The 20,326-nt window shown below is 38.0% G+C and overlaps 4 protein-coding genes across 10 annotated transcripts; 1 reads left to right on the top strand and 3 right to left on the bottom strand.

Annotated features, from left to right (window-relative positions):
* Window positions 1–568: 568 nt before the first annotated feature.
* On the bottom strand, window positions 569–4,096 carry LOC143365383 (uncharacterized). Its single transcript, XM_076805502.1, has 4 exons — window positions 4,023–4,096; window positions 1,300–1,500; window positions 1,076–1,220; window positions 569–953 (listed from the first exon to the last, which is right to left on the bottom strand). The coding sequence occupies exons 2-4, from the start codon at window positions 1,426–1,428 to the stop codon at window positions 793–795; spliced, it is 435 nt and encodes a 144-aa protein (XP_076661617.1). The 5' UTR covers window positions 1,429–1,500; window positions 4,023–4,096; the 3' UTR covers window positions 569–792.
* Window positions 4,097–4,158: 62 nt separating this feature from the next.
* Window positions 4,159–8,704, bottom strand: LOC143365367 (uncharacterized). Of its 3 annotated transcripts, none has more exons than XM_076805479.1 (9): window positions 8,388–8,704; window positions 7,120–7,239; window positions 6,918–7,035; window positions 6,061–6,304; window positions 5,213–5,311; window positions 4,987–5,077; window positions 4,727–4,869; window positions 4,305–4,437; window positions 4,159–4,236 (listed from the first exon to the last, which is right to left on the bottom strand). In XM_076805479.1, exons 1-9 carry the CDS (start codon window positions 8,535–8,537, stop codon window positions 4,186–4,188), a joined length of 1,149 nt encoding a protein of 382 aa, XP_076661594.1. In that variant the 5' UTR covers window positions 8,538–8,704; the 3' UTR covers window positions 4,159–4,185. The 3 variants fall into 3 exon arrangements, with proteins under 3 accessions (XP_076661594.1, XP_076661595.1, XP_076661596.1); XM_076805480.1 differs by having other exon boundaries at window positions 7,120–7,234; window positions 8,388–8,528; XM_076805481.1 differs by lacking the exon at window positions 8,388–8,704 and adding an exon at window positions 7,384–7,833 and having other exon boundaries at window positions 7,120–7,234.
* Window positions 8,705–9,881: 1,177 nt separating this feature from the next.
* On the bottom strand, window positions 9,882–14,897 carry LOC143365366 (uncharacterized). Of its 3 annotated transcripts, XM_076805477.1 has the most exons (10): window positions 14,748–14,897; window positions 14,096–14,215; window positions 13,891–14,008; window positions 13,068–13,311; window positions 12,232–12,330; window positions 12,006–12,096; window positions 11,744–11,889; window positions 10,652–10,784; window positions 10,173–10,254; window positions 9,882–10,091 (listed from the first exon to the last, which is right to left on the bottom strand). In XM_076805477.1, the coding sequence occupies exons 1-9, from the start codon at window positions 14,895–14,897 to the stop codon at window positions 10,204–10,206; spliced, it is 1,152 nt and encodes a 383-aa protein (XP_076661592.1). In that variant the 3' UTR covers window positions 9,882–10,091; window positions 10,173–10,203. The 3 variants fall into 3 exon arrangements, with proteins under 3 accessions (XP_076661592.1, XP_076661591.1, XP_076661593.1); XM_076805476.1 differs by having other exon boundaries at window positions 9,882–10,254; XM_076805478.1 differs by lacking the exon at window positions 12,232–12,330 and having other exon boundaries at window positions 9,882–10,254.
* On the top strand, window positions 14,823–19,953 carry LOC143365385 (uncharacterized). 3 transcript variants are annotated; one of them, XM_076805504.1, is made up of 6 exons: window positions 14,823–14,959; window positions 15,190–15,611; window positions 16,151–16,268; window positions 16,692–16,918; window positions 18,230–18,341; window positions 19,537–19,953. In XM_076805504.1, exons 4-6 carry the CDS (start codon window positions 16,907–16,909, stop codon window positions 19,794–19,796), a joined length of 384 nt encoding a protein of 127 aa, XP_076661619.1. In that variant the 5' UTR covers window positions 14,823–14,959; window positions 15,190–15,611; window positions 16,151–16,268; window positions 16,692–16,906; the 3' UTR covers window positions 19,797–19,953. The 3 variants fall into 3 exon arrangements, with proteins under 3 accessions (XP_076661619.1, XP_076661620.1, XP_076661622.1); XM_076805505.1 differs by lacking the exon at window positions 16,151–16,268 and having other exon boundaries at window positions 16,679–16,918; XM_076805507.1 differs by lacking the exons at window positions 14,823–14,959; window positions 15,190–15,611 and having other exon boundaries at window positions 15,992–16,268.
* Window positions 19,954–20,326: the final 373 nt, after the last annotated feature.

The following is a 20,326-nucleotide window of genomic DNA, read 5'->3' as shown; positions in this document are numbered from 1 at the left end:
CTTTCATGAAAAATAATTAAAAGTAAAAAAGTTTCATCATTGCATTAGCATTGTCTCCAGATTAGGACTTGTGTCCCCACTCTACCTTCCCCTTCTACGACGCTATTCCCCACGCTTCCGCCGGGGCACGGTCGTGTGACGCGTTTCTCCCGTGTCGTTTTCCCCTGAATTCGAGACAATCCCCCTCATCCGGCGACTCTGCTGATCAGAGTGACGACAGATCAGGGGAATTAAGGGGCATACTGTTACCCTCTCGCCACCACTACCGGATTAGTCACAACAACAAACGCAGACGAAACGCGGGGAAGGGGCGCTAGTGGCTTTCGAACCGCCTCTTCGGGGTGTCCGAAGGCCTGGGGGAGCTCCACGTTTCCCCGCTTTCGAAAATGGGAGAATGACGTCGTAGGAGGGGAAGGGTAGAGTGGGAGCCAATGGCAACATTGCTGACGAGTTTCGTATTTCAGTAAACGAACGACGCGACGGTCACAGAATCAAAATATCATAGCTTCGAGCTAGAGTGCTTAGCCGTTATCTACGCGATGACTGTTTCCATGTGCATTTATTCAGAATACGAATTATGTTTATTTAAAAAAAAAACCGCAAACTGAAATAAACGTTGACAATCGTGCTGAGATTGCAATTCGTTTAGGTTTTCATTAGGACATTGGAAATTAATGAACAGTTCTGATTAAGAACGGACAATTTTATTTTTCTTCATTGATTTACGAAAAGTTTCCTATTCGGCTGCCGTTGAAACTTCTTTTCGGGACGAATTCGACCGAAAGGGAAGAGTTAATGCGCTCCAAAGGTGAATTTTACGTTACACTGCGAGTGAGGTGGGAATCTTAGTACCACCACTCCCTCAGACTTATCTAGATTGTCCGCCAAAGTACCGCACATCGCGATAGAGCTACCGTCTTTATTCCTTCCACTTAAATAATGAATTTTCTTATCTGTGGAGGAAAACAAATTCGTATAATATTTTGATCGATTACATATGAGTGACTGTAAAGTAAAATAAATGTAATGCGATATAATAGGATAGAAATGTTTATGTGCTAAGAAGAAACATTACCTTTAGGAAGAGGCATGTGCAATTCTATGTAAAAGTTATAGTCCCTGTCATTTTTATAATCGTAGTCCAAGACATAGACAGCTTCATTTTCCCGACGCCTACCCAATATAATATCTCCAACATGTGTAGTACCTTCTGGTTCATACTGTCACATACAATAGATTAATAATCATTAATGATCGCCGGTCCAAAAATTACAAGCAGGACCTTGAATGATTGCTCACCAATTCAATTTCCGGAATCGTCTCCTTCATTTCCTCCAATTTTATGATCTCGTCCAGTTTCTCAACGCAGGCAAAAGCGGCCTGGATGATAGCCAGGGCCACGAAGACGGTGCAAATGGAGCGAGACATGTTGTATCTCCGATTTGATTATGACTATGTCGCGGATAGCATGCTCGTCCCATTTATAGTCAAACCGAGGCTCTGCAAAAGTGAATTTGTCTTATCAGCGTGTCATGTAAATGCTTTATGCTTTCCCACTCGAAACACTATGTATTACAAGATAATTCGTCTGATTTATTCCTATTAGATCGCAGATTTGATTTATTCACGTGTACAGTGGAACCATTAAACGTTGATTACAATATCACGATTTAATCGTCGTATCTCACGATGTTATTATTAATCAGTTTTTTAGAATTCGAACGATACAGACATCTTATCTCTTCATCTTCTCTCGCCCGTGCAAAAAACGATACGTACAGTTCTGTCTCGAAAAACGGCACCAATGTTTGTTTCCGGAATAGGACACTTCTGTCCCCTATTCTTCTTTTGAGGTTGTCCGCTCGACACCGCTTAGTGCCGGAACGAGAAGGTATGTCAAATTCTATCCTGTTCCAACAAATAATATCGCTGCCCGGCCGACAACTTTATGGTCCGCCGCTAACATTCGAGCCTCTCGCACATACTCCAGAACAAAGTCAAGTCGCATAGGTACCCCGATCCGAAATGCGACGGTAGCCGTCCTGAGCCGTCGACTTAGAGTAACGAGCACAAGTGTAAACACACTTTGCTAGTTTTACATAAAACGTGATAATACAACCTATTTTCCAATTGAATGATAAAGATTAGGTACTAATAATAACAAAGCGAATAGCATAGACAAAACACAACAGTTAATTTTCGTTAACACTGTATAGAATATTTATCGAAAATAGGGATTGAACACAATTTTTATAGTTTTGCGCTTTAATTGTGCTCGTCGAAATAAAGCTTTAAATTAATATTTTGTCCATGTTCCTTTACTTTTTTGTACTGCTTCTAGCCTGCATGGCATGCTATCTATTAAATTTTTAATCATTTCCGGCTCAATGTTGTACCATTTTTGTTCTGTCCTTTTCCACAATTCATGAACACCTGAAGGTGGATTGTCATATTTTGCTATCCTTTTTTTCACAATTGACCACAAATTTTCGATTGGGTTCATATCTGGACTTTGTGCTGGCCACTTCATCACAGAAAACTTTTGATTTCCTGGCCAGGTTTTTACTATCTTTGCAGTATGCTTAGGGTCCCCGTCTTGTTGAAATAATACTTCGTCTTCGGCAAATTCCATAGAATTAACAACAGAAGGTAAATTATTTTGCAAAATATTTAAATAATGCTCTTTGCACATGATACCTTCTATTCGAACTAAGGGACCAACTCCCTTATGAGTAAAACAGCCCTAACACATAATTGAGCCACCCCCGAACTTCACAGTTTGTTTTATGCTACTTGCTTGATTACTATTTTCGGATGAAGTCCAGTACCAAGACCTTCCATCAGATTCAAATCTATTAATGTTTGTTTCGTCAGACCATATAACTACTTTCCAATCTTCTGTTGTCCACTCTTTGTGTGTATGAACAAATTTTTTTTGTAGTTTAATATTTTTGCCTGAAAGAGCTTGTTTACGTTTCTTTTCTTTCGCTTTTAACCCGATTTTCTTTAAGGAGACGCGAATGGTCCATTCACTTGCATTTACTCCAACGTCTTGAGCCGCGATTATTGGAGTTTTATCACTTTCAGACGATGTGCAATTTGACGTGCAGCTCTGTCAGAAACAAGTTGCGGTCTACCGATTCTCGAAAAAGTTGACACGCTACCATAGGTTTTCTTTATTCTTGCAACCATCGTATGACTTACACCACATTTTATTGCAATTTGCCGTAATGAAAAACCTTCATCGCACAATGAAATGATACTGTTTCTTTTATCTGCACTAAGTGCTTTCATCTCGACTTACGTGTGTCAACTAACTTTCAATAGGAGAAAAACTGTGTAAACTCTAGTCTAAACGTGTTTTACTACAGTTGACTATCAGTGTTTGTTGACAATTTCATTTCCCTAGCATTTGTGTACTATCTTAACCGTTTCTGATGATACGTGCAAAACTGTAAACGTTGCTTCAAATCCTTATTTTTGTAAAATATTATATATATTGTTAACATTATCTAACATAAACTGTTATGTTTTGTTTATCACATTCACTATATAATTATTACCTAAGCTTTATCATTCAATCGAAAAATATATTGTATTATCATATTTTATGAAAAACTAGCGAAGTGTGTTTACATTTTTGCTCGTCACTGTATAGCGGAACAAAACTGCACGATTTGATGAGCACAAGCTTATTAAATAAACTTAAGAAATTAATCAAAATATATTGAAACAATAAATTTTTCAATGGGAACCTAGATGGGCTGAATAACTCTTCTGTTGTTCTGTACTCGAGGAACAAGAGATCTACCTTGGAAAATAACTTTTTACGCAATATCAATTAGTATTATTTATTTGTTTATGTATGAAAGATATAAATAACATGTTACAATGATGATAAATGATAGAACTGGTGAGTATTACTGCAATGTGGTTAAATTGAAACGAAAGATTCATTTTGTTGTTTTCTCGTGTGGTTTTCAGTGTGCGTTAGTTGCTTCATTCCAGTTTTATACTAATACCTGACAACACGTTGTAGTCAAACTATTTCTCGTAACATCGACATTTCGTGCTCGTTCTGAACCGTTTAGGATTCTATAGCTGTCGAGAGAAATTTTCGGAGTTCCCTGTATGAAATATTGTCAAAGTAACGACTACTGCCTCGGATAGTACTTCTCAACCGATCTACTGGACCGAAAGCAAGACAGTGAAATAGGAAAATGCTGTTCTCATGATCTGAAACGAACATTTGCGTAACCGTAGGCTGAGAATCGACGACGAGGAAAGAGAATTTGATCAATTACCATCGAGTATCCTTCGTAACTAGCAGTATACAGACTTAGCAGGCAGATTACCAGCTCTCTCGAAGACTTCAGCATTATGAAAGTGACCAGTTTCCTTTCATTCGGCGGTATATTATACCATTCCGAAGAGTATCTGCGATATCAAATTTTCATACAAAAGCTGGAACTTCTAATGTGATAATTAGATTGCGGGTCTTATGCATTTATGGTAAAAATGATCAGGTACAATTTAAAACAAGAGTTCTAATTTGCATAAGTCACTGAATTATTAAAGGAACAATGAAATTTTTCTTCCGCAGTTTGATGATAATTATTCGTTCTCAAGAATGCAATTCCAAACTAATATTTCAATTCGATTCTCGTGCAATCGATGTGTAATTTTGTGACCAACGAAATTTTCTATTAATCGAGACGCCACTTACGCTGCATTAAAAAGCTCAAGGCTGGTATTTGACACCCTTTGACCGCAATGATTGCCCAGGAATAACATTATTATGTGCGCTATGATGATCAGGGAGGGAGCCACTGTTTCATCCAAGCTTCTTTGCATTATCGCCATAAATATCTGTCGCACACCAAAAACAGTTTTATAACTTTTTCTATTTGACGGGAAGAATAGTAGACTTTTTAAAATCGATTTGCTGATTCTGGTAGAACTAAGTATGATTCTAAAGACACTTACACGGTATAGATTCAAAGAGAAGGAAACGATAGCCGTTCCAATCGTCACTAGATACGACAATCCTAAATCCTGTGAGATAGAATCTATCATGCTTCGGTGACGAATCCATAATGTTTCCACGCGTTCGCGAACAATATCCATATGCAAGATGAATGAAACATTTAATAAAGCGTTAATTAAGTACGCGACAAGGGCGCCGTCTAAATGTCTATATAAAGATACCAACTCGATAGCCTTCAAGTGTAGTTTTATAGCTGGAGCTATGTTTACTGTTTTTACAGTGGTCGATTTTGCCGCGTCGTTGATTGCCATTGTAACTTTGTAGCTGTGGAAATAAACATACTTATACTTCCTTTTATTGCTCGAAAAATTTTAGGATCACAATAGGTGGCCATCCCACCAGATCCATTCTGCTGACTACACTGCCGATTTGATGCATTTACGCGAAAAGTCAGGAGGCGAAATGTAAAAAAATCGAACGATTGAATAAGAGTGTCGATATATTAGTTTTCATTTACCAACATTATTGAAAGAAGAAACAAATTTCTGTTTGACTCCTGTTTATCGATACAAGTACGGGAAATACTCGGATGACCAGCTAATTAAAGACCAGATTAGAAAAATGATTTTTCGATTAAAAATAATTTATCGCGATATCAGAAAAATAATTTTTTATTTGACAAACGTACTGGACAACGCATTTGTAGATATTAGACTTGCTGATGCTACTACGCATCTCATCCAACCAAAATAAGGCATTCTCGCGGTTTCCAACACTAAATAATTCGATAATACAATAAAATGGGGCTCGGTTAATTGATTCCATGCAGTTTTGTTAAAAAAAAAATAGAAGAATAAATAAGCGTTGATGTCCAACAATTAATTTTGAATCGCAAGGAAAGTATGCATTGAAAAATGAAACGATGAACAAATTGTGGCTTTCTTTAGAAACAAATCGCGAGTTGTGACACACTAAACTTGTTAAATCCCACCGAACTTCATGTGATACCGGTCGCACGAATGACTTGTGGAATGATAAATGACGAAAATTCGTAAATATTATTGAAAATGTACCCAGTGATCTTAAGTAAACCGCAAACGTGATGACAAATGACAGACAGTGATGCTTCCGTGCCGAGTATACAAAATATACCAATTCCAAATACAAACATAATTTGGAAGCATACGAGAGTTGTCTTAATGCTCTGCTTGGTGAAATAGAATCCAAAATAACGAAGATAAGCAACTTGATGTGTTGGCTGTGTTATTATGGGAATAAATGCCAGGTACAGCCCGACTACTGTGAAAACCACTAGACCTGTAGATGAGAACCATATCTGATTAACTAATTTTGTTTTAGGCTAAATCTGACAAAAAACGCGGGAATGAAACTTCACTCTAAAACTGTGAAGGGAAAGATTGACCCTCTTATAAACAGGGTGTCCCAAAAGTGTTGTACTTCATTGAAAGAGAAGGTTACTGCGGTCATTTGAAGTAACTTTTTCCTTTGCGAAAATGCTCTCCACGGCATTGTTTAGAAGTTGTTAACGAAAAACATGGACCAATCACAGCGCGGCTGCAACGGAGGGATTCAAGCTCGGCGACGGATCCCACAGAGCGCGATGTTGGCATTGGCCGAGCCGGAATTCGTCCCCTGTAGCCGTGCTGTGATTGGTCCGTGTTTTTCGTTAATAATTCGTTATCGAAGCTGCAGAGAACATTTTCGCAAAGGAAAAAGTTACTTCAAACAATCTCAGGAATCTCCCCTTTCAAAGAAATACTATACAGTGGTGGATCGTTTTGTTCGGTCATTCTCGACAGAATTGCACAAAAGCGATTCCACGTGTGCTAGTTCGCATGGAAATCGTTCACGGTCAAGTATTTTTTCGCTCACAGTATCGACGAGAAAGATATTTGGTGATTTTCCTTACGTGTATAGTGGTGATATATGAGTTTTGCTTGCTTTATTTCTTCTTCGAACAATTTCATTTCGTCCGTATTTTTCCATTTCGCGAAATCGTTTTCCATGCTCTGAAAGACTCTGCGCATCTGACGGCGCGTACAAAGATATTCATAATGCAATTCAACAACTACAGCAATCATGTTTAATTGTTTAATTGTTCTGCTGCTTACTGTTTTCAGTGCCAAAAGGTAAGACACGTATCGCACAAAGAACAATAACATTGGCCCGCTGAACGACAACGTCGATAGCACATTATCCAAGGTGAGTTCTACGTTGCGCAGCGTGCTGTACTGAAAAATATTTCGACTATAGTTAAAAGCGATGAATTTTCACACAAATTACTTTTGCGCAATTCTAATTTCATTTTATGCAATTTCGTTTCACAAACGAAGGCATGCAGATTGATTATTCGGTGCCTTTTTCGGGTAAATTACCCTTGTTCTTAAAGTTTCCGGGAGTAGCTACGCATGCAATTTTTTGAATTCTGGTATGTTAGACTGAAAATGGAGAAAAAAATTGGCTAGAAGCTTAAACGTTAACTATACTTCACATTATAAGAATTAAGAATTTTTCTGTTGCATTTCTGCACTGTAATAAGCTCATAGCACATCCCTGCGAGTTTTAGCACAGGTCAACTTTTCCATCTTGTTTGATTCAGTTAGACGTAAGAATAAATTTTCTTTTTTGAATGCAGGTTATAGATATTCGAAGTAAGTTTAAAAGCAGACAAATATGATATCAGACGTGTTAGCCAAATCATATTCAATAATTTGAGTTTATTGTATATTCAGGAGAAAACCTACTAATTTAGCTTTGTTCAACTCTTTAGTGTTCTGTTAAAGGAGAACCCTCTTTATTGTGAATATTCTTATTAACGTACACAGGTACATATGCAATAAAGTTGTTACTGTATCCCGTGAAACTACGAAAACCAATAAAACTTATAAAACTTAAATTCAAGAATGTTAAACGGGAACAAAAGAACAATAATTCTCTTTATCGTGGGTTAAATAAGCACGAATTTTTATGAACGTACAATTCACCATAATTTTTTAACCAGTTAAACGATTCGGAAATGCATTCGTGACAAGTTTCCTGGTTAACTTCGCTAAACATACAGTACAGTATGTAAATTTAATATCAATATAATTACTTCAATAGTTTTTTGTCGGGCTAAAATTATTTATTTCATTCGAACAATCAATTTCAAATATACAATTATATGAAAATAGTTGATTTGATTTAAAAACGAAATGACTATAAATTTTTGGTATTGTTTCTAAAATAAAAATAATAAGGTGTTTAAAACTATTCGTAATTTCAAATGGTTATTTGTCATCTTATTGACAGGCCCATTGTGCCAGAAGCATTTGGGTGACGCATTATTTATGTTATTTTAAATATAATGTGCTCAACCCTGTTGTGTAACTTTTATCACCTGGATGACAATACACGCTATGGTAATCGAATTGATAACGTATCGCTTGACCAGCTGCAGGAAAATATTTCGAGATTCTGGAAATGGCCAAAATCCGCAGAAGCTCTGCAGGTTATACAATTCGCCGTGGATCGCTTTGAACTCTTCCATCTTGACCGATAGCGAAACATCAACTGCATCGGTAAACACAATTCTATATCTCAAACTGCTCGCCGAGAACCTTGCTGTATTGACATTCTGTTAAAGGACAGGTGATAAGACAGCCGTCCGTCGCAAGATAGCTAATAATACCGCTCGGACATAAGTTCCTGGTGTCACTTGCACCCTTCCTTTACAGAAATGTTAATAGCCGAGGAACCATATGGGAATGGACGTGGGGACGTACCGTATGATTAACCGTTCTCTAGCAGTTGACGAAATTATAGCGATTTGGGACGTCGTACTCTGCGTGCCCGGTTTCGAGAACATCAGTCACGAGAGTGTGTGACGTACGTTCTAATAGCCTACTATGAAGAAATATTAATCCTATGAGGGACAGCTCTTACAGAATTGCTCGAAGCGTATTTCTTGCTTAGTTCTAAATTAGCCTCGAAGATCGGTGCTCGTCTTTCTGGTTTTTTCGTCGGTTAATCGTTCAACACTAAACGTGTCGGGCTCTAAAATCGTCTGGCACGTCAGAAAAATTACAGAATTGTATTATTTATTCAAAATTTTTTTTAATGGCGTAATGTGCTTGAACACGAAAATGTATTCTATTATTTCGAACGGAAACGGCTCTGTACTTTCAATAATTGTGAAATGAAAGTCTGAAACCGTGAGTTTGACCGGCGATGCGATGGTGCGTTTAGCGTTGACGAAGAATCGAAAGTTTACCCTCGGTGATGGCCGTCGCACTATACTATTTCGGAGAAAAGAATCACACATTAATTGGAAAAACGGTCTGTATTGTGTATCGTATAATTCGTAATTGTCGACGTCTCTTATCAGCTGTTGTTGTTCTTTCAACTGGCCACACTGTCGCGACAACGAGGAACCGTTCGTCACTATTGCTGCGTGTTTGGAATTATTTCTAACAAACAATAGCTTGCGAAAACACTTTGTCCACACCGAGGATGTACTAAATAGTCTTTCCCACCACAGCATTCATGATCTTCATTACACGAAAATACATAGCAACAAGCGGCGATTTTTCAAGATATTGTTTTGCACGTGCAGTTGCAGCTCCAATGTGGACGTAACGTGGTATAGTCAATGCGAGATGCGATTTGTGGAGCTGCCTCGATCACAGATCGACATCCGAAGGTAGCTGACAGTGATTCCGGTCCCTAAAAAGTCCTTCCTCTTTCTTTGTTAGGCGTGCGACTGAGCATGTGCGCTGTTGGATCTATCTTCGTTTGGAATAAAGTAATAGTTATAAATAGACTGTGGATTTTGTGAATTTACGCCGAAAAAAACGAATTGGTGCAATTTAAAACAGTAAAGAAATTAAATCAGTTTAAGGATACACTATTTTCAATTTATTGAGATCGTTCAATAAAATACTAAATTTGATCGTGTCTTCTGTTCCTTGGAATCGATCTAAACAATTGTTTTGTATAACTATATACAGTCTAGATATTACCCTTAAGTTAAATCACAGATTCCTTTCGTTACTGTTTCCTTTAATTTTCATTGTTTATTCACTTCTTACCCATCCTGAATCGCCTGTAATTTTGATTTGTAATTCATTGCTGCTACTAAATTTTCACATATCGCCGTATTAAATATTCTCGAAGTGGTAATTACTATTCCGTTGCGTCGCAATGGTCTGGTTGCCCTAATGGACCGAATAGAGCACGGTAAAATACGAAAATGACGTACTGAGCATCTAAAACAGAAAGTTCTGTGGCCTGGGATTTTGCAATCTATGTTAACCATTTGCGCTCCGAATTGTTTTTCAATTTTGATCCCAACAGCTCCCTATCATTTTAACTTTTTTATTTAAAATGCTTCAATTGATTATTCAATTGTTTTATTCAAAATGACACGAATAACAATTCTGTGTCCAGAGTGGCCAGATCAGGGGAGTTACCCTCTCTCTGCCAATACCGGATTAGTCACGTGACATTGTGACACATGCAGCACAGAGACGAAACGCGTCACGTGACCGCTTAAGAGTTAAAAATGTAGAATCACATTTGAACATAGGAGTTTCTGTGAACGATATTGTTGTCGAGTCACACTCGGAGTGCAAAGGGTTACAACGAGAGAACGTGATTCTTTACCATCGAGCAACCTTCGTAACCTGCAGTGTACAAGCTCAAAAAGTTGCATTCCAGCTCTTTTGCAGATCTCATCATAATAAAAGCCACCAGTTTCCTGGCATTCAGCGGTATATAGTACCAAAACGAATTGTATCTGTGTCATTAAATTTTCATCTTATTACATCCATAAAAAATTTCAACTTCAAATTAATATTTCGGTTCATTCTCGAACAAGTAATTTAAAATCATGTACGGGGTGTTGGACTACAGGTGGGAGAAAATTTAAGGGATGGTTCTCCATAACAATATAACAGGAAAATGAAGAGTAAAAAAATTGTGATTTCGGCTTCATTTTTCAATTACTGAGAATTAAAGTAACAAAGCGGCAAGTATCAAGTGCCTCACAAGAAGTCACCTGGCAAGAATTCGACAGTTTTAGTGTCCCCACTTTTCCTGCATCATCTTTTTAGCCTGGAACAGAACCTGTATCATCTTTTTAGCCTGGACCAGAACCTGCATCATCTTTTTAGCCTGTATTAGAACCGGCATCATCTTTTAGGCTGGATCAGAGCCTACATAGAAGAGCCTCTTTTAACATAGAAGTAGAATCCACTCTTGCATTATTTGGAATCCGCTGCTAATGATGCAGGTATGATGATGCAGGTTCTGGTCCAGGCTAAAAATTAGACTAGTGGCAGCACTATACCGGGGACACTAAAATCCCGGGCGTGAGCACTCTCATTTCCTCTCCAGGGCAGGCATGCGGGTGTAAACCGTCCGATTGGGTCATTCCACGCGCATTTTCGGTTCGAGCCGCATTAATGGCTAAAGTGTATGAGGTCAAAGGCTAATTGCATGCGAGCGTGGATCCCCTTTACTACGTGACTGTCGCGCCTTTACGATGTAGACAACGCACACCTCTGTTGGTCGGGTTGTCGCATTTTAGACGGATCTTTAATTGATAATAGCTAAATAATGAAGCCGATATCGCAATTTGTTAATTCTCCATTTTTGTGTTATATTGTCTTGCAGAACCACCCCTTAAATTTTCTCCCGCCATTAGTCGAACACCCTCTATAACGTAACTTTCGTTTGATCGAGATGTGCACTTACGCTGCATTAAAAACCTCAAGGCTAGTATTTGACATTGTCTGCCCGCAATGATTACCCAGGAATATCATTATCACGTGTGACAAGATGATTAGGAAGGGGACCACCGCTTCATCCAAGTGGTTCGACTCCACAAGCACCAGAAAAATCTGTCACATACCAGAAACAGTTTGACCACCCTTTTTTATTTCACAGGACGATTAGTAGTAGTCTTTTCGAATATCATTCGCTGATTCCGGTTACTCAATTCTAACAATATACTTACACGGCACAGATTCAAAGAGAAGGAAACGACAGCCGTTCCAATCGTCACTAAATACGACAATCCTAAATCCTGTGATATAGAATCCATCATGCTTCGGTGACGAATCCATAATGTTTCCGCGCGTTCACGAACAATATACATATGCAAGATGAATGAAACATTTAATAAAGCGTTAATTAAGTACGCGACAAGGGCGCCGTCTAAATGTCTATATGAAGATACCAACTCGATAGCGTGCAAGTGTAGTTTAATAGCTGGAGCAATGTTTACTGTTTTCGCAGTGGTCGATTTTGCCACGTCGTTGATTGTCGTTGTAATTTTGTAGCTGCGGAAATAAACATCGACCGATACTTCCTTTCATTGCTCGAGGAATTTTACATTAGGATCACAATAGCTGGCCATCCCACCACATCCATCTTGCATTTACGCGAAAAGTCAGAACGTGAAATGTAAAACAATCGAACGATTGAATAAATTTAATTGTCGGTATATTATTTTCAATTTACTAACATTATTTAAAGAAGAAACAAATTTCTGTTTGACTCCTGTTTATTGATATCAGTGCGGGAAATTCTTGGATGACCAGCTAATTAAAGACCGGATTAGAAAAATAATTTTTCGCTTAAAAATAATTCATCGCGATATCGGAAAAATAATTTTTTACTTGACATACGTACTGGACAACGTATTGGTAGATATTGAGCCTGCTAATGAAACTAGGCACTTCATCCAACCGAAATAAGACATTCTCACGGTTTCCAATGCTAAATAATTTGATAATACAATAAAATGTGGCTCGGTCAATTGATTCGTTAAAAAAGAATAAATAAGCGTTGATATCCAACAATTAATTTTGAATCGTAAAGAAAGTATGGATTGAAAAATGAAATTACTTAGAATTGAACAAATTGTGACTTTCTTTAGAAACAAATCGCGAGTTGTGGCACACTAAACTCGTTAAATCTCATCCAGCTTCATGTAGTCCCGGTCGCTCGAACGGTTCGTGGAATGATAAATGAATCCGTAAGGAACGAAAATTCATAAATATTATTGAAAATGTACCTAGTGATTTTAAGTAATCCGCATATGTGATGGCTACAGACACTCATCGATGCTTCCGTACCGAGTACGCAAAATATACCAATTCCATATACAAACAAAATTTGGAAGCATACACAAGTGGTTTTAATGCTTGACTCGGCGTAATAAAATCCAAAATAACGGAGGTACCCAGCTTGAAGCTTTTTCTGTGTTATTATAGGAATCATTGCTAGGCTCATCGAGATCACCGTGAAGCTTACAAGACCTAGGTTGGAAATTGTGTCTCATTAATCGATTCTGTTTCCGAATCGTTCTTACTAGAAATGTGTCGATAAAGTCAATTACAGTAAAGTCTTGATCTAAGCCGTACGGAGCTACACGATCTTAGTCAATACCCCACGATCCCGCGTAATCCGATACCGGGTCGGGTATATCTGTGTGAACTAATCCAATTACAAAACCTTTATTTTCCAAAATTTTTTAATGAGACTTTCACCAAATACTCGTGGCATTTTTCTGATTAAAATGACACTGAACACGATATAATTTGAACTGTGTTTAGTGGTTTAATTGACGGTCACACAAAATAGTAGCAATACACGATCTATGTCACAGCACGGACCCGAGCATTGCGCTTAGATCAAAACTACTGTATACAGATGTATTTCCGTATTGTGAAGCCGGAACAGAAAAAGATTGGCCCATGCATCAATTCTATTTTGAATATTTTCTTCCTCTTGTTCGACAGAGTTGTACAGAATATGTTTAAAATTCTTTTGCATAGGGATCTCACGGTTGAATGTTTTTCCGTTCACAGCAAAAGATAGTCGTCAATTGTCCTTACGTAAATAGTAGTAATACAAGACTTTTGCTTTCTGTATGTACTCATTGAACATATCCATCTCAATCGTATTTTTCCATATTACAAAATCGTTTTGCACAGCCATAAACAGTTTTCGTATCTGTCGCCGCGTATAGAAATATTCATAACGTTACAATGATGACGTTCAACAGCGATTATACTAGCGGTTAATTGGTCTGCTACTTACCGTTGAGAACGCGAGAAGGAAAGACATGTATCGTACAAAGAACAATACCATTGGTCCACTGAACGACATTGTCGATAGCACATTTTCCAGCGTCAACTCTACCGAGGTCAAAGTCTTGTACTGAAAAATATTTCGACTATAAGTAAAAACGATGAATTTTACACAAAAATTATCTTATACAATTCTAATTTCATGCAACTCCATTTCACAAAGAAAAAGACAATTTAAAATTGAAAAAGGCCATTGGGATTGAACAAGCCCAATCCATGGATTAAATGAGTATTAACCGTTAGCACTCGACTGGTGACTCTGAAGCACCACTAGAAATTGTTGTGGCATTATTTCAAAGAAATTGCAAAATATATTACAAAATATTTGTTCCATTACAAAATTTGCATTTAATAGATTACTAAACATTTAAATATTATCTATGGAAATCGGATCAGTTTCGTATGAATAAGATGAAAATATTCTAAGACGGAGGAAAAATTTTAGAATGAAAATAGCGCCGAGTGCAAAGGGTTAATAATTAAACAATATAACTTCTACAAATTTAAAATTTTTTAAATATTCAAACGATATAGAAATGTATTCGCAACAACTTCTGTAGAAGTGACGATAGATGCAAAATATAGTAAGCGACGTTCATCACCTGGATGACCAAACATGCGAGCGTAATCGTAGGGATAAGGAATCGCTTCGCCATCATTCGGAAAGCGAATTGGGAATCGTGGACAGGCCATAGTCCAGTGAAGCAGAGCAGTTGATATATGTCACCGTGGATCTCTTTGAACTCTTCCATCTCGATCGAGAGCGAACGGAGGACTGCGTCGGGAAGTGCTGCTGACAATTTCGCTACACGCGGTAAGTACGCGGCTGCTCTTTGTTCGTGATCGGTGAACAGTGACACACAGTTGTCCGATGCATACTTATTAATAATATGTTCCGGAAGACTTTCCGATGTCGCACGAGTTCGGTACCACCCGGTGTAGTTCGGGCAAAGTCTTATTATCGCTTCAAGCGGCACGCTGACACGCGTTACTTTGCGAGTTGCGGAGGGTGACAATTTCGTTCGGCGGTTTCTTTTGTCATAGAAACCTCGGCGACGCGAAGCCACGTCAAGGAAAGTGGACGAAGGGTAAAGAAATTTCGCTCGTCAAGAACTGTCTGTCGAAGTACGAACGAGAAGGAAGTACGCGTGCGGAGTGCGAGATGGGAAAAAGTACAAATTCGTCTTTTTACGTAACCGTCGCAATCGAAGACCGTCCCCTTAGCGCCTAGCACCAGTGAAAGTCTCGCTATCGATGAAATTCGAGATGCGAATACTGTAAAAGAGATACTCCCGAGGCTCCTCTGGAACCGAGGCCTCCTTATCCAACGCTCGTTCTCGAGGAACAGGAGAGCCGCGGAGAAAAATCGTTTCCACAACAAGACCACGTTGAAATAACGACAGGACTCATCCGCTTTCGATACATCCGATACTATCGGTCAGCAGTTAACCACGGATCCGAAACAGGTCAGACGACTGTGAAATGACGCGTTCCTCAACTGTAGCGCGGAACACTCTGGCCAATGAACTTTCCTCCCTGCATTTCGGCAACCAGTAATCGATTTTATGCGTTTCTAACAAAAACGAGCTGGTGCAATTTAAAACGGTAGACAGATTGGAGGACTGCCAATATATTATTTTTCAATTTATTGACACGTCGACTGCCATATCTGCCATACGTGGGTGACACAGTTCTTCGTCTGTAAACGTTATTTTTGTTCATAATACAGTTGCTAAATCGAACTTCGTTACTACTTGTACGATCTAAAAAATGTTCAAGAGGTAATTTTTATTATAATTAGTTTTAATTTTGTTGGATTCTTCGGGGGAACAGTTCGGCAGCGGACGTGTTAAGATTATTGAAGGGAAAAAGAATCTTCTGTGACAGCCTACTGTACCTTGCAATCGATGTAGACAATTTTTATTTTGCATTAAGATCCGCAGTCCACTTGTGAATTTTGAAACGTTTCGAACGCGAATCCGAAAGTTGTTTTTTTCTGTTGCAGAGACAATTGTAGTAGGAGTCGTACTTTCAACTTGAAGAATGTTTTCCGCTTTAACGGTTGAAATTGTGCAAATGATTCTGTGGACTCTCCCAAACAGAACGACGCATATGTTTGTAACGTTCGTAACACTTGCGAACATGCTTGAATAATACCACCGACAATGTTTATACATTTGTAATTGTAACGTTGCGGGCATGTTTGAATAATAGCTGCGCGTTATCGTCACAAGGGAGAACGGCGAAGACGCAACGCTTGCACCACCCTTTTTAATTGGACATTCGAATTCGAAATAGATTCGTGTACGATTCGTTTAGACCGGCCGATCGTATCAAATTTTGTATAATTTCGCGTGGCCCTGTTCGCGCGATCGCTTTCCAATCTGCCGGGTAACACCGGAATCGTTGTTTACTTTTGCGTGAATGGCGATTTCGTTTCGTTCTATCTATCGCTAATCTTCACAATTGACCTGTTTCTTTCCAACTGACTTGACGGGCCCGACGTATCCGATATCTTCGCCTGATCTTACAGGGAAATACAAAAGTAAAAAAAGTTTCGCGACACAAGAGGCGGTGTGCGGCCGCGGCGTTAGAAAGGCGTGTCGACGCAGCACGTGGCGTGCGATTGTGTGACACGAACACATGCGAAATCCAGTTGGCCAGGATGCGGTACACCAGGAAACCACTCGGCTCGGTATAAAAGGGGGTGTATTCTATCGTTTTTGCAACAGTTTCGATCGTGAAGCACATCGCAACCATCATGAATACCTTCGTAAGTCATTCGCATCGGCTGAATTCGCACCCACGAATTAACCCTTTTCCGGGTCGGTTTTTTCATGTCTTCCTATCGACGACAGTGAGAGCACATAATTTTTGAAGTACTATCCGCGAATAGACCGCGGACCCTCACGCAAAGGAAAAATTGTCCGAGTCAATCGTGAGACGTAGAAATTGTATAAAAATGAATTTTACCTTCTAAGAAATTCGACGAGTCTACATTGGTGTAACAATATTCTGAAATTCTATCAATGTCTTCACAGTTCCATTATTTTACCTATTGGTTTTTGTTGTAAATGCATAAAATCTGCAGTTTATTTCTGAAGAGATAAAAATGAGTTATTATACACTACAATACCATAAACTTTAAATTTGATTTGTGCCTTTGATGCGTATTCTATTAAATTTATAATGGTCATTCTATGTATTATGTTTACAATGATCGCAAACTTGTGCCTTTTTTTTTGTGTGACACTGAATTTGTATTTAGAGTACTTGTTTTTTCATCTCTTGGAAATCACTTGTTCGTCATTCTTATGTTAATCCACGTTTCCTTCTTCGAATTTTGTAATTTTATAAGCTCTTCCGTAATGGCTACGAGCTGAACATAACTGTACATTATTCCATGTAGGATTTAAATTTATTCTACAAATAATCCGTGCAACATTTAAAATTGTAACTCGTTTTTCTCGATTGTACTATTCTTTTATTGTATTTTTATACATTTGTAGATTCAATCTATACCTCTTAATTTTTTGTGAACAATTGAATATACTGTTCAATAAGTTCAACATGTTACGTTCGTTGAACAACGTTGAAGCCATATTTAAAATCGTTCCTGTCATTCCACGCATCTGAATTCTTTTTAAAAAATTCATTGGGAATTGAAAACCTCTTAAAAGATCTTTGTGAGCTTTGAGAAATAAAGTATTCAATTCCGCTACAAATCTAAACTTCGTAATTGTAAACTTCTTGTAATTGGTCTCCTTCTGTATTAATTATCTCCATACTTTATTTAAAAGAAAATATATGATAACGATAGGTAAAATATAGTACAATCGAAAAAAACGAGTTATAAAAATATAAAATTTTCAAATTCGGTCTAGCACATCTTTTTGATGTCAGATTATATAGAATGTATAAGAAAATCTCTAGATCATTTTCGCCTTATAATTCGCTCATGAAGCTGAGATATACTTGGATAGATAGATATACTTGGACCCTATAGATAGACCCTAATGCACAGTATGCTCATAATAATGAACGGAAGGAGGTCGTGTACAGTTACTGTGCAACTTCTTTGCAGATTGTTCTCGCTATCATCGCCTTGGCGTGCCCCATCTACGGCCAGGAAGAAAAGCACCTTGAGAAAAGAGGCATCAGCCTTGGAGGATATGGAGGATCTGGCTTAGGAGGAGGTAAAACGCCATTTTATTCAAATGTCATCACGTTATACTTAACGTCCACCCTAATACATCCTGTTTTATTAAACTCTCGGAGCTCCTTTAAATTAATTGTCTACCTTCCAGCTCCCACGCCTTTTCATTTGAGATATTACACAGTGACTTTACGTCGATTTCATAATGTCGGTGCACTGGAACCATTTTTACAATGGAGTGCAACTGTCAGCGCCCGGAAAATTACATAATATGCGGTTCCCTTTAGCTGTTCGCGGTTAGTTTCGTATGAACGAGTCATTCTTCTCGGCTTATTATTATTCTACATGACTACTAGTACAGAGATCACGGTGCGCCGATCTAAAACCATTTAATTGTTCTATCACTGACGGGTGATTTTAACGTTCTACTTTCAATACGAATTTGAAAACTGCAACAGTGTGGCCTGTTTTGCAAAAGGAGATACATATTTGTAATCTTCAAACTTGCAACAAAGGAGGGTTGTGGATAGGTATTATGACTCCAGATATCTTCCCTCGAAAATTGAATGGCGACTCGAAATCATCACAAAAAAAATCATTACACCACAATTCAAAACAATATTTACATTATTCAATTTATTCGTATTGAATGGTTGCAGGTTTAAAAAAAAATCATAAATGTAGCGGGGTAATGATAGGTTACTTAAATATTCAAATAGTTACATTAAAGCACGTCATAAATAATTGTTACCATAAATCAGAATAGGGCCACGGGGGCTCCAATAATCTATCTAAGGATTAATAAGTGGACAATGCAAAGTGTAAATTGTTCGGATTACTTTGAAGCGATTGGAATAAGAGAAATCTTTAACACTAGGTTTACGGAGCACTAAAAATGATTATTTTACATTACTTTACAAAAATAACATGATTGTATCTATCAAAATTTGTGGCCATCTTTTTAATAATATATATCCAAAGAAATCAATTTGTTAAATAATTCCTCATGGACGCATCTTTACAATCTCAATATTCGTAAATTAAAAATATTAGAATCCGTCATTTTGACGGGTCCCGTAAATCTAGTGTTAAATTACTAATTGATCTTATTATATTTTAAACAGCATAGAAACATCGTTAAGGTTTAATATTTCACTGTATCGAGGTTCGAGGATCAAAGACACTATAAGTGCATAAAATTTGCAATCCGTTAATGAATATTGTATTGGTATTAGGCCTTTCCGGTGGATATGGTGGCGGTCTTTCTGGTGGATATGGTGGCGGCCTTTCTGGTGGACACTCCAGTATAATCTCTAGCGGATATGGCGGCGGCCTTTCTGGTGGATATGGCGGTGGAGTCTCTGGTGGATATGGCGGTGGAATCTCTGGCGGATATGGTGGTGGACTCTCCTCTGGTGGATACGGTGGTGGACTCTCCTCTGGTGGATACGGTGGTGGACTCTCCTCTGGTGGATATGGCAGACGTGGATGGTAAAAAGAGCAGTATTCGTCGATGCTGACATACAACGGTGCCCCTATGAGTTCTACTATAATTTTCCAATATACTTGTCAAATATACGCATTTTTATACTGATGTTTTTTATGTACAATAAATTTTAATACTTTTTCATTGGTAGTACATTTTATTCACATTTCAAATAGAACAACCATCTGGTGAGCTAGATCATAGCACACACAACATAACTCATGAATCAGGAATAATAGAGAGAATCGAGTATCTTGTATACTCCCAATAATCATGCATGAAAGTTATTACTTGCTCAAGACATGCTTTAAAAGTTACACTGCATCTGGAGTACTATTAGCCATTTTTACTAGAAAAAATAGGTGATAAGATAGCCAATCAGGTACTCGGAAGTATCATTGGTAAAAGGAATTCTTATAATCGTTAAACAAGCAGAGATAATAAATTTATCTATGTATTGTGTTCAATAAATTAATGCGTGCGAATGTTCATGGTTCAAAAGTTATTCTGTACCTTGAGTTCTATCATCCATCTTTACT

Source organism: Halictus rubicundus, chromosome 2 (genome assembly GCF_050948215.1).
Source record: "Halictus rubicundus isolate RS-2024b chromosome 2, iyHalRubi1_principal, whole genome shotgun sequence".
NCBI classification, from domain to species: domain Eukaryota; kingdom Metazoa; phylum Arthropoda; class Insecta; order Hymenoptera; family Halictidae; genus Halictus; species Halictus rubicundus.
Note: the sequence above shows the minus strand (reverse complement) of the source record. Positions and strands in the feature narration are given on the sequence as shown.

Bases quoted from the DNA above. Each gene is read 5' to 3' on its own strand.
- LOC143365383 (XM_076805502.1), bottom strand. From the start codon at position 1,428: ATGTCTCGCTCCATTTGCACCGTCTTCGTGGCCCTGGCTATCATCCAG. The intron at 1,221-1,299 runs GTGAGCAATCAT...TGTATGTGACAG, and splicing joins CGATTCCGGAAATTGAATTG to TATGAACCAGAAGGTACTAC. The intron at 954-1,075 runs GTAATGTTTCTT...TTTCCTCCACAG, and splicing joins GCACATGCCTCTTCCTAAAG to ATAAGAAAATTCATTATTTA.
- LOC143365367 (XM_076805479.1), bottom strand. From the start codon at position 8,537: ATGGAAGAGTTCAAAGCGATCCACGGCGAATTGTATAACCTGCAGAGC. The intron at 5,312-6,060 runs GTACATTTTCAA...TTATTTCCACAG, and splicing joins GGTTTACTTAAGATCACTGG to CTACAAAGTTACAATGGCAA. The intron at 4,237-4,304 runs GTAATTGATCAA...TGTTCGTTTCAG, and splicing joins GTTACGAAGGATACTCGATG to ATCATGAGAACAGCATTTTC.
- LOC143365366 (XM_076805476.1), bottom strand. From the start codon at position 14,897: ATGGAAGAGTTCAAAGAGATCCACGGTGACATATATCAACTGCTCTGC. The intron at 11,890-12,005 runs GTAAGTATATTG...GGTATGTGACAG, and splicing joins TCTCTTTGAATCTGTGCCGT to ATTTTTCTGGTGCTTGTGGA. The intron at 10,785-11,743 runs GTAAGTGCACAT...TTAATGACACAG, and splicing joins CTTGAGGTTTTTAATGCAGC to ATACAATTCGTTTTGGTACT.
- LOC143365385 (XM_076805505.1), top strand. The intron at 18,342-19,536 runs GTAAAACGCCAT...TATTGGTATTAG, and splicing joins AGGATCTGGCTTAGGAGGAG to GCCTTTCCGGTGGATATGGT.